General features: G+C 37.2%; 1 protein-coding gene across 1 annotated transcript; it reads right to left on the bottom strand.

Moving 5' to 3' along the window:
• Window positions 1-3,376: 3,376 nt before the first annotated feature.
• On the bottom strand, window positions 3,377-6,383 carry LOC117317109. Its single transcript, XM_033871908.1, has 2 exons — window positions 6,053-6,383; window positions 3,377-5,791 (listed from the first exon to the last, which is right to left on the bottom strand). The coding sequence occupies exon 2, from the start codon at window positions 5,275-5,277 to the stop codon at window positions 3,403-3,405; it is 1,875 nt and encodes a 624-aa protein (XP_033727799.1). The 5' UTR covers window positions 5,278-5,791; window positions 6,053-6,383; the 3' UTR covers window positions 3,377-3,402.
• Window positions 6,384-12,614: the final 6,231 nt, after the last annotated feature.

The raw sequence follows: 12,614 nt of genomic DNA, 5'->3' as shown, positions 1-12,614 counted from the left end.
TAATCTTATAATCTGTTCTGTGACATTGAAAATTTTGCAGAGAAATCTGTTGTAAAATAGAAAAAAAAATAGTAAAATACATGTACATGGACAACAGTCACAAAACATTCAGTCAAATCAAAACACTAAGGTAGTCTTATCTGTGTAATAAAGGAATTGCTGAGTTTTACGATGCATGACAAGATATGTTTGCATTATTGGAGAATTTTTCAAAATGTAATTTGTATAGACATGTAGTAGATGATATTTCACTACAACATTATTTAAGTAAATAAGTTCCATAGCTCCTTCACCATCGTGTTTTCGCTCCTTCGCTCATTCGTCAAATAGAGTAGATCGGTGAAGCTGGTGTTGAACAGTCAACTTTCAACGGCCAATTTTCAACAGAGCATCCGTTAAGAACTTACCTTTTAAGCTGTCATTTTTCAACGACAAGACCTTTTTCAACGGCATTTAAGGTCCATATTCAAAGTTGAAAACTGACCCAGGGTCCATATTTTTTGTGTGTAACTTATATTTTTATTCAATACAATGATACATGTACATGTTAAACAGAGCACTTTGTAACATCTTCACACAACATCTATGTACTTACACACATCTATATAACACCACTCGTACATCTACTAATTCCTAATGTCTCCCTTGACAATGCCTCACTTTTGGCCTTCAGTTGAGCGTTCGCCGCTGTGAGGAAGGCGTTGGGTTCTGTCCCCTAGCCGAGATATACCAGAGTCTTTAAAAATGGTAGTTGCTACTCCTGCTTAGCGCTCAGCATATTTGGAGTGGAACGACTGGTTCGCCCGCTGTCAGTATAATGTGACCGGGTGGGGTGTGCTGCTGGGTGTCTTCGGCAGTATGCTTCAGTGATGTAGCACTATAAATCGGCAAAAGTTCCGGCCTATCACAAGAAGATTTAACACGAACATACCGCAGCCTTCCAAAACACACATACGCACTCATCACACGCATGCATGTCGCAGGCACGGGAGGCCGTCCTTAAATGACCTTAGCTGTTAATAGGACGTTAAACTAAATAATCCAAACCAAACCAAACATCTACTCATACATTGGAACAACATACGCACACACACAAAGAAGAACTTTAGTATAATGATTATTACACAACTACATAACACCACTCGTACAACTGCCATACATTGGTACATAAACACACACATACATAGGAAATTCTGTATAATGGTTATCACACACACATACCAATTATGCAGTGATTATTACCGGTATATATGGTAAAACAATACTCCAGGCATGCAAAGAGATCATTGTACGCAAAACACCCATATATACATTATGATTACACACTGTCAAGAATTGTGGGGATAGGCCGGTCCACCTCAACTGATAAATCTCACAACACCATATATATATACAAATAAACATTTATTACATACAAAAATGTACAAGAAAGTAGAGATACAAACCACACCAAGTCGCATACCCTCTCACTCGACGTCAATACACTACACATAAATAACCTAAATATATGTGTAATATTAACAATATTAAACCTATAAACAGTCTATTGAAAGTCTTTTCCCACAACTGCGGTCCTCCACACTGATGTATGTTTAAAGTCTTTTCCACGTAGTTGAAACCTCATCCTGGATGTTTTCACTAGTATTGTACGTCTGGATACACCTTCCATGAAGGATAACTGGTTACTGATGTTTACTGACTGGAACATTCATATGGAGCCTTAGTCATTGGTCTCCCAGGCCCTCAAGGTCACCTACAAGGTTACAGAGTGACTGAGTCCTAGTAAAAAGTTCATAAACTCCCAGCACAGTATTTTGACAGTACTTTCACCATCATTTACACATTCCTTATCAATAGGAATTCATAATTATCATACAAAGCAGTTCTGGACCTAGACTAATATGAAAATAACTCCTAAGCATTTAACACATGTTGCTAACATTATATATAAATACTGAGCCTAAATCACCCTATCTATACATTATAATACACATGTTATATAAGTTTTACTTACTTCACATAAAGTTGAGCACACAGCTCCTCCTTAGCACACAGCTTCTGAGCACACAGCTCTCATAGCACACAGCTTCACCACCTCCTGGACATTATCAGCACACAGCTTGTACATGTCTACTGCCCTTTTACAGCTTCCTTCTCACTAGAAACTACATAACTGGCCTTACTCAGGTGGTCATTGGACACACAGTCCTTATATATACATAGGAGCACCCAGCTCCTCCATTTCATGGGCACACAGCCTCTTGACCGTGAAGTGACTGTACTGGTAGCTATCTCCGGTTGAAAATGGACGCACAATCGGGCAAACTTACCCGAGAAGCATGCATTCATGCTTCAGTGACCTTACTTTGGTTTGAGATTAGCCTCACGGGTAACATAGTACACACTTACCTGTACAATCACACCCTGGGATACAGTGTAATCACTGCATAGGACTTGTTACACATAAAACATACTATACAAGTATGAGGACTTTTTGACATCCCCCAACTTAAGAGAAAAATACTTACTTTTTCCTCTCTGAAAAACTATATACTCATACTTACAATGACGACGGTCAAGGCTTCAAGCTGGAAATTCTTTCTAGATACTAACCTGTCTCGGACAAACGACTGAGGTTGTCCGCCCCAACATTTTCCCTGCCAGGAATTGCATCAATCCTGAAATGATAATCTTGCAACAGGAGAGTCCACCTCATGATCCTGGAGTTTATTAACTTTGCTCGATTCATGTACACCAGGGGTTGGTGATCGGTCTGTAGGACAAATGCCCGTCCATAAAGAAATGGGTGAAACTTCTGTACTGCCCACACTATTGCCAGACACTCCCGTTCAATTACTGAATAGGCTTGTTTACGTGGCAGTAACTTCTTACTTGCGTACGCAACGGGATGACTCTCACCATCCCAGTTCTGGAGTAGAACAGCTCCAAGACCGACATTGGATGCATCTGTTCTCAGTATAAAAGTCTCCAGACAGTTTGGAAGTCGCAACACTGGAGCCTTAACCAGCACTGTTTTCAGTGACCGAAAAGCATGTTCATGTTCTGAATTCCATATTCCCTGATTTGGCTGTCCTTTCTTAGTCAGATCCGTCAATGGCTGGGCAATATCAGCAAAGTTGGGAACAAACCTGCGATAATATCCTACCAACCCAAGAAATGATCTTACCTGTTTCTTAGTTCGTGGAATAGGTGCCTGCTGTACTGCCTGGATCTTATCCTCGTTAGGCCTTAACTCACCATTTCCTACTGAATGTCCCAAGAAATCCAGTTTCTGGTAACCAACCATACATTTTGACGGACGGGCAGTCAAACCGGCTCTAGTTAACCTGTCAAATAGCTCCTGTAGCACATAAAGATGTTCCTTCCATGTCTCTGTATGGATCAGAATGTCGTCCAGAAAACTATGTTTTCCATTCCATTGAGTAGAATCCTCATTGTCCTGTTAAAGGTTGCTCCAGCATTTACTAGTCCAAATGGCATTACCACAAACTCGAACAATCCATCTGCTGTCTGGAATGCTGTATATTCCCTACACTCAGATTTCATATTTATCTGCCAATACCTTTTACTTAGATCAATTTTAGTGAAGAATTTACTCCGGGAAATTTTTGAGAATATCTCCTCAGGATCCGGCATTGGTTCTGCATCAAATACCGTCACAGCATTAAGTCGGCGAAAATCTATGCAAAACCTGGTAGTATTGTCTGGTTTCTTCACCAAGACGACAGGCGAAGCGTACGGGGACTTTGACGGCCTAATCACTCCCATCTCAAGCATAGATTTTACCTCTTTCTTCACAGTCTCCTTTAAAGCATGTGGTACTGGGTAGGGTTTACATCTGAGTGGCTCCTCTGTTGTCAATGTGATGCTATGTTCCCCAATTTTACAGTGTCCTGGTAAATCAGTCAGCACTTCTGTATGATCCCGGAGAATAGATAAAACATCACTAAGCTGATCAACACCTAATTCCTTAGAGATCCTAACATCACTAATGGTTTCCTTAGCCTTCAACTCAGGTACCCGTATTTCCACATTGTCATTCACCACTAAATCTCCCTCTTCTTCAGTGTCTTCAATGACTGCTGCTGCAACCATACTCATCACCCCTGGCTGTGACCCAACTTCACGTTCTCGTGTCAAGTATTTCTTAAGTAGATTGGCATGATATGTCTTTACCTTTCCTCTGACTTCTACTTCATAGTTATTCTGACCTACCTCTCTTTTCACCTCAAAGGGACCTTTCCAATGCATGAGTAGTTTGTTGTTGTCTGTTGGTAGTAGGATCAATACTTTGTCCTTCTCCTTAAATCTACGATTTCTGGCTCTCTTGTCAAAATGATGTTTGTGTCGCTGTTGAGATTTCTGTAGTTCTTTCCTGTAAACCTCCTCAGGCATATCAGAGACAGAAACAGCAGACTCTGATCTGTTCCGATCACGGTCCCTTGGTGTGGTCTTGTAACTACCGCTTTTACCAAAGGATTTGAGATCAACCCCATTGTGGGCTTCTAAGTACTGGTCAGCTAGTTTAGCCATCGCTGCTGAATCACCAGGTTTACGTTCCTTAATAAATAATGCTAAAGGTTGTCTACTAGCCTGAATAAATTGCTCCTGTACCAACAAATCTGTTAAGGACTCATAAGTATGCTCTGTTTGTGACATGTCTACCCACCTGTCTAAGTAATTCTCTAGCCTTACCACAAATTGTTCCGACGTCTCTCCCGTTTCTGGCTTACAAGTACGGAATTTCAGTCGAAATCCCTCCTCCGACATCTGAAACTTCTTGAGCAGAGCCTCCTTTAACTTACTGTACTTCACAGAATCCTCATCGGACAATCGGTGATATACCTCTAACGACCTACCTTTAAGCAAAGCTCCCAGATGGACCGCCCAGTCCTGCCTATCCAACTTTACAGCACCAGCAAACCTTTCAAATCGCTGTAGATAAGCATCGATATTGTCCTTGTTATCATCAAACGCAGGTAATTTGGGGAACTTGCCTTTTACATTACTTACCCGATCGTTCCTATCCCTATCCGATTCATCTTTTCTCATTTTCTCAATCTCTAGCTCTAACTGCAACGTTTCCAACTTCAACTTTGCTTCTCTCACATCCCCTCTCTCCTCCCTCTCTAGGGCTCTCTCATCTCTCTTGCGTTTCTCCTGCTCTTTCCTATCTACAAATGTCTGTAAATCAGCACCCTCATACCCTAAGCTCTTCCCAATGTCCACTATCTTTGCTAGCTCTACTGTATCCATGGTTGATGAGACCTATCGGCTGTAATTGTGAACCTATAAATTTTGCAATAAATAAATTACAAGGCCTATCCCACCGCTGCCACCAAATGTCAAGAATTGTGGGGATAGGCCGGTCCACCTCAACTGATAAATCTCACAACACCATATACATATACAAATAAACATTTATTATATACAAAAATTTACAAGAAAGTAGAGATACAAACCACACCAAGTCGCATACCCTCTCACTCGACGTCAATACACTACACATAAATAACCTAAATATATGCCTAATATTAACAATATCAAACCTATAAACAGTCTATTGAAAGTCTTTTCCCACAACTGCGGTCCTCCACACTGATGTATGTTTAAAGTCTTTTCCACGTAGTTGAAACCTCATCCTGGATGTTTTCACTAGTACTGTACGTCTGGATACACCTTCCATGAAGGATAACTGGTTACTGATGGTTACTGACTGGAACATTCATATGGAGCCTTAGTCATTGGTCTCCCAGGCCCTCAAGGTCACCTACAAGGTTACAGAGTGACTGAGTCCTAGTAAAAAGTTCATAAACTCCCAGCACAGTATTTTGACAGTACTTTCACCATCATTTACACATTCCTTATCAATAGGAATTCATAATTATCATACAAAGCAGTTCTGGACCTAGACTAATATGAAAATAACTCCTAAGCATTTAACACATGTTGCTAACATTATATATAAATACTGAGCCTAAATCACCCTATCTATACATTATTATACACATGTTATATAAGTTTTACTTACTTCACATGAAGTTGAGCACACAGCTCCTTAGCACACAGCTTCTGAGCACACAGCTCTCATAGCACACAGCTTCACCACCTCCTGGACATTATCAGCACACAGCTTGTACATGTCTACTGCCCTTTTACAGCTTCCTTCTCACTAGAAACTACATAACTGACCTTACTCAGGTGGTCATTGGACACACAGTCCTTATATATACATAGGAGCACCCAGCTCCTCCATTTCATGGGCACACAGCCTCTTGACCGTGAAGTGACTGTACTGGTCGCTGTCTCCGGTTGAAAATGGACGCACAATCGGGCAAACTTACCTGAGAAGCATGCATTCATGCTTCAGTGACCTTACTTTGGTTTGAGATTAGCCTCACGGGTAACATAGTACACTCTTACCTGTAAAATCACACCCTGGGATACAGTGTAATCACTGCATAGGACTTGTTACACATAAAACATACTATACAATTATGAGGACTTTTTGACACACACCATACAATAGAACATACATATTCTTGTTGCATACCAATAGAACATACATATTCTTGTTGCATACCAATAGAACATACATATTCTTACGTACCAATATATCATACATATTCTTGTATACCAATGGAACATACATATTTTTACGTACCAATAGAACATACTTGTTCTCTAATACCTATTCTCGCATACCAATATAGAACATACACTGTACATATTCTTGCATATCAATATTAAACATACATTTAAGCATTGAACTGTTACCAAATGGTAGTATACAGTCGATATGAATACAATTTGGGTGACAGATAAATAGAATGTCGCCCGTTAGTATACTACCATTTGGTAACAGTTCAATGCTTATATTTACATTCATAATTTTATTTTATTTACTGTAGCTTAAGACGCGTTGAAATTTGCCGCTTCTCCTATCACTGACGTCATCAAGTTCAAATAGCGGAACAGCCGAAATTTCAGAAGGAATAATATAGTCCCTCATGTCGTTATCAATAGCAATGACATGAAATGTTTTTTGCACAATTTGGCTTTATATTATATTTTATAAACGTCTGTAGATATCTTCAAATTGTTCACAATTGCATAATTTCTGATTGTTTAAAAATAAAGCCGTTTTTCGGCTCAATGATATACGGTTAACATTTAGAAGTGATGCGGCGTTGAATGGGTACTGCACAGGACAGATTCGATTCCTCGGAAACACTTATGTTGCTATCGACTGGATTTACGTTATTTTCAGAGGAATATCATCTCTTAAATTCTAAATGAACGTCGTCTTGACAGTAGGTGAAAACGATTCCAAGGATATTTCATTAGAAACAGAATCCAGTCTAACCAGTCACATCAGTGTCGCTAACTTAGCAGACGATGTTCAACTTCACAGGGGCTCGATTTTGGAGTAAGGTAGGCCTTTGACATCAGTGAATAACCACATAACTATAATTCAGTATACATACACAACCAGAAACCATGTCGATACTGCCGATTTTTCGCAAGATTTTCTTTTTATATAAATGCTGGACTTTCAATGTTGTCGTGTCTAGCATTTCTGACAATTCGACAACGAGCCCCTGTGTGACGACATTGACAATTTGATTACTTCCTAGATCAGGAATAGAGGTTATGATAATTTTGTGTCGAGTCGGTCGACTTCATTTTTTCTATTATTAAATTTTACTCTCATAACTTGCGTTGCTTTCTTTCTTTGTGGTGGTTTAACGGTAGATAAATGCTAGTTTTCGAAAGCTATCTAGGCCGAATGTAGCTGGGGACCATTGTTTTAACCTACAACACCTGGGGCTGTAAATTTTAGGCTAGTATACAGTCTCATGAATACAATTTGGTTTACTAACGACATATAGGCAAATGCAACACAGAATGTAAATATAATTTCGTACACCAATATAACTTACATGGTCTGACATACCAAAAGATTATACATATTCTGGTGTACCAATATAAACTTGCATATTCTCGCACACCAATTAAACACATACATATTCTCGCATATAAGGAATGATAATTATTTGTACTTTTATTAAAGTCTATAGAAGTTTTATGCACATTGTATTTTGTGTTTTTTTTAAAGAACTGAAAGGAAAGGAGATAATAATATTAATAATATAAAAAAAGAGAAAATGAGAAAAGGAGTTAATAGTCTGATATGAACACTAATTAATTGTTCCATTTATTCAATTCCTTCTCAAAATTACATCTGGCCTTGTCACCCTTACTATAAGTAATAAACTTTTGCACCGTGTAGTTGTCGTTAATTGTGTTTACTAGGGCATTTAGATTTAATGAGCTATTTAGACATCTGGTTTTATAAATATACTGCTTTAATATTATAGTAATTTCATTGTCTACCCTGTTACTTGGAAGATAGTTGTCAAAAATAAATCCAAATGTAAAAGTCTTTTTGTTAAATGAAAAAAGGATGAGTAAAGCATCCAGTAGTCTTTCAACACTTTGCAGTAACATTTGCACTTCCGGACATTCCCATAAAATATGAGAAATGTTTTCTCTTTCAGAGTTACATAGTTTACAAAAAAGGGAGGCAACTGCTCCAATTTTGCACAGTTAGTTGTTAATATATGATGTAAAAGTCTGTATTGGAACCACTGAAGCTTTGTATTAGTAGTTACAAGAAAAGGTATTTTAAAATATTTCTCCCAAATTTGTTTATCAAAATCATTGTTCCATTTTCTAGCACCTGTGGGAAGCAAGTCAGATTTTATCAAAACATCATAAAACATTTTTGAACCTATTTTGTCTCTTAAAAGAAGTTCCAAATTGATCGGCATGTAAGTGTAACCCTGGTTAATACTAGCCGCAATATACCGCTCTTTAGCTCGATCGGTTGAGCGCAAGACTAGTAAGCCAGAGGTCCTGGGTTCGATCCCTAGCGGAGGCAGTGATTGAAATTTAATTTATCACGCGCTCTGTTACATAAGGATAGGATAAAGATGGACTATCAATAGGTATATTATAAGATGTGATAAAATTTTACACTGCTGATATAAGACCATGATACTGCAGAAAGTTTGTGTTGATATGAAAATTTCTGAATAAATTTAACTAATGAATAGAATGAACTAGTGCAAATCTTGAATTACAAGTACATTGTTCTTATAGTATGCCTTGTAAAAGATTGGACTTCCTCCTACTTTAATATCAGAGTTACACCAGATTGGTACTTTTAGTATGTGTTTATGCATAGCTTTTTTTTCATAGTAAATAGCATTAAAGAAAAGTCAAGATTTAAAAACATTCATCCATTTTTACATTTAAAAAAAAAAACATATATCAATATATTCACTTCCACATTTTGCAAGAAGGTAAGTTTTTAGTTTATATTGCCAACTTCCAATGCTGTGAAAAAGTCTGTGAAAGCTGACAGGTTAACCATCTTAAGGCCTCCTTTTGCATACTCTTGGATAATTATTTCCCTTTTAATTTTGTCGGGTCCCCCGCCCAATGAATTAAGTTCACAAATAAAGGTTTTATCTGGGTTTGGTAGTGAAATTAAAAGATGGTTAAATTGAGATATGAGTAGAGATTTGATAATGTTTATCTTTCCAATAGGAGATAATGACCTTCTGCCCCATGTTTTTAGTAGAGGTTTTAGCATGATAAGGTTTTTGTCATAGTTTAGCTTTGGTATTTCGTGGAGGTTGACACTGAACTCTATCTCTAACAATGTAAATCTTTCCTTTCCCCACTGAAGATTAAGCTCTGGTAAGAAACACCCACTGTATTTTTTGCTCCCAATCCATATTACCTGAGTTTTATCTACATTAATTTTCAGCGCAGAAATTTTAGCAAAACTGTTAAGCTCATAAATTGATGCCCTTACAGAATTATCAGACCTGTCAAGTATCAGTGAAGTATCATCAGCATATTGTGACAACAAAATAGGACAATTTTCAATTTCTATACCTTTTATATTTCTATTATTTCTCACTTTTGTCGCTAAGATTTCGGCACATAGGATGAATAAATATGGTGCGATCGGGTCCTCCTGTCTACAGCCCCTCTTTATAGCATAAAAAGAAGATATATCCCCCCTGATTAAGAATGAACCTTATGCAAAGTTTCGAACCAATAAATAATACTGTTACCAAATCCAAAAAGAATTTTGGTTTGTTTTTGTTTAACGTCCTATTAAGGACGTGCCAGGTTTTGGAGGTGGAGGAAAGCCAGAGTACCCAGAGAAAAACCACCGGCCTACGGTCAGTACCTGGCAACTGCCCCAGGTAGGTTTCGAACTCGCAACCCAGTGGTAGAGGGCTAGTGATAAAGTGTCGGTACACCTTAACCACTCGGCCACCGCGGCCCCTTCCAAAAAGAAGCTGAACTTTTTCAATAAATAGCCAAGACACAGAATCGAAGGCTTTCTCAAAGTTAATCAGCATACCTGGTACACCACTCTCCTCAGTATAATGCATAATTTCATATATTAGACGTGTATTTAGGGTCAATTAAGGTAACACCGGCAGTAACAACAAGCCTATATTATATATAGTTTATGGACCGTGGTGTTTGTTTGTTTGTTTTATGGTCGTTATCATGGCCTTTTTAGGAAGTACTTTTATTAAAGTCTATAGAAGTTTTATGCACATTGTATTTTGTGTTTTTTTTAAAGAACTGAAAGGAAAGGAGATAATAATATTAATAATATAAAAAAAGAGAAAATGAGAAAAGGAGTTAATAGTCTGATATGAACACTAATTAATTGTTCCATTTATTCAATTCCTTCTCAAAATTACATCTGGCCTTGTCACCCTTACTATAAGTAATAAACTTTTGCACCGTGTAGTTGTCGTTAATTGTGTTTACTAGGGCATTTAGATTTAATGAGCTATTTAGACATCTGGTTTTATAAATATACTGCTTTAATATTATAGTAATTTCATTGTCTACCCTGTTACTTGGAAGATAGTTGTCAAAAATAAATCCAAATGTAAAAGTCTTTTTGTTAAATGAAAAAAGGATGAGTAAAGCATCCAGTAGTCTTTCAACACTTTGCAGTAACATTTGCACTTCCGGACATTCCCATAAAATATGAGAAATGTTTTCTCTTTCAGAGTTACATAGTTTACAAAAAAGGGAGGCAACTGCTCCAATTTTGCACAGTTAGTTGTTAATATATGATGTAAAAGTCTGTATTGGAACCACTGAAGCTTTGTATTAGTAGTTACAAGAAAAGGTATTTTAAAATATTTCTCCCAAATTTGTTTATCAAAATCATTGTTCCATTTTCTAGCACCTGTGGGAAGCAAGTCAGATTTTATCAAAACATCATAAAACATTTTTGAACCTATTTTGTCTCTTAAAAGAAGTTCCAAATTGATCGGCATGTAAGTGTAACCCTGGTTAATACTAGCCGCAATATACCGCTCTTTAGCTCGATCGGTTGAGCGCAAGACTAGTAAGCCAGAGGTCCTGGGTTCGATCCCTAGCGGAGGCAGTGATTGAAATTTAATTTATCACGCGCTCTGTTACATAAGGATAGGATAAAGATGGACTATCAATAGGTATATTATAAGATGTGATAAAATTTTACACTGCTGATATAAGACCATGATACTGCAGAAAGTTTGTGTTGATATGAAAATTTCTGAATAAATTTAACTAATGAATAGAATGAACTAGTGCAAATCTTGAATTACAAGTACATTGTTCTTATAGTATGCCTTGTAAAAGATTGGACTTCCTCCTACTTTAATATCAGAGTTACACCAGATTGGTACTTTTAGTATGTGTTTATGCATAGCTTTTTTTTCATAGTAAATAGCATTAAAGAAAAGTCAAGATTTAAAAACATTCATCCATTTTTACATTTAAAAAAAAAAACATATATCAATATATTCACTTCCACATTTTGCAAGAAGGTAAGTTTTTAGTTTATATTGCCAACTTCCAATGCTGTGAAAAAGTCTGTGAAAGCTGACAGGTTAACCATCTTAAGGCCTCCTTTTGCATACTCTTGGATAATTATTTCCCTTTTAATTTTGTCGGGTCCCCCGCCCAATGAATTAAGTTCACAAATAAAGGTTTTATCTGGGTTTGGTAGTGAAATTAAAAGATGGTTAAATTGAGATATGAGTAGAGATTTGATAATGTTTATCTTTCCAATAGGAGATAATGACCTTCTGCCCCATGTTTTTAGTAGAGGTTTTAGCATGATAAGGTTTTTGTCATAGTTTAGCTTTGGTATTTCGTGGAGGTTGACACTGAACTCTATCTCTAACAATGTAAATCTTTCCTTTCCCCACTGAAGATTAAGCTCTGGTAAGAAACACCCACTGTATTTTTTGCTCCCAATCCATATTACCTGAGTTTTATCTACATTAATTTTCAGCGCAGAAATTTTAGCAAAACTGTTAAGCTCATAAATTGATGCCCTTACAGAATTATCAGACCTGTCAAGTATCAGTGAAGTATCATCAGCATATTGTGACAACAAAATAGGACAATTTTCAATTTCTATACCTTTTATATTTCTATTATTTCTCACTTTTGTCGCTAAGATTTCGGCACATAGGATGAATAAATATGGT

The sequence above is a fragment of the Pecten maximus genome, chromosome 18, assembly GCF_902652985.1.
Source record: "Pecten maximus chromosome 18, xPecMax1.1, whole genome shotgun sequence".
Taxonomy (NCBI): Eukaryota; Metazoa; Mollusca; class Bivalvia; order Pectinida; family Pectinidae; genus Pecten; species Pecten maximus.
This window is presented reverse-complemented; position numbering and strand designations above follow the sequence as displayed.

Coding starts and splice junctions, on each gene's coding strand:
- LOC117317109 (XM_033871908.1), bottom strand. CDS start 5,277: ATGGATACAGTAGAGCTAGCAAAGATAGTGGACATTGGGAAGAGCTTA.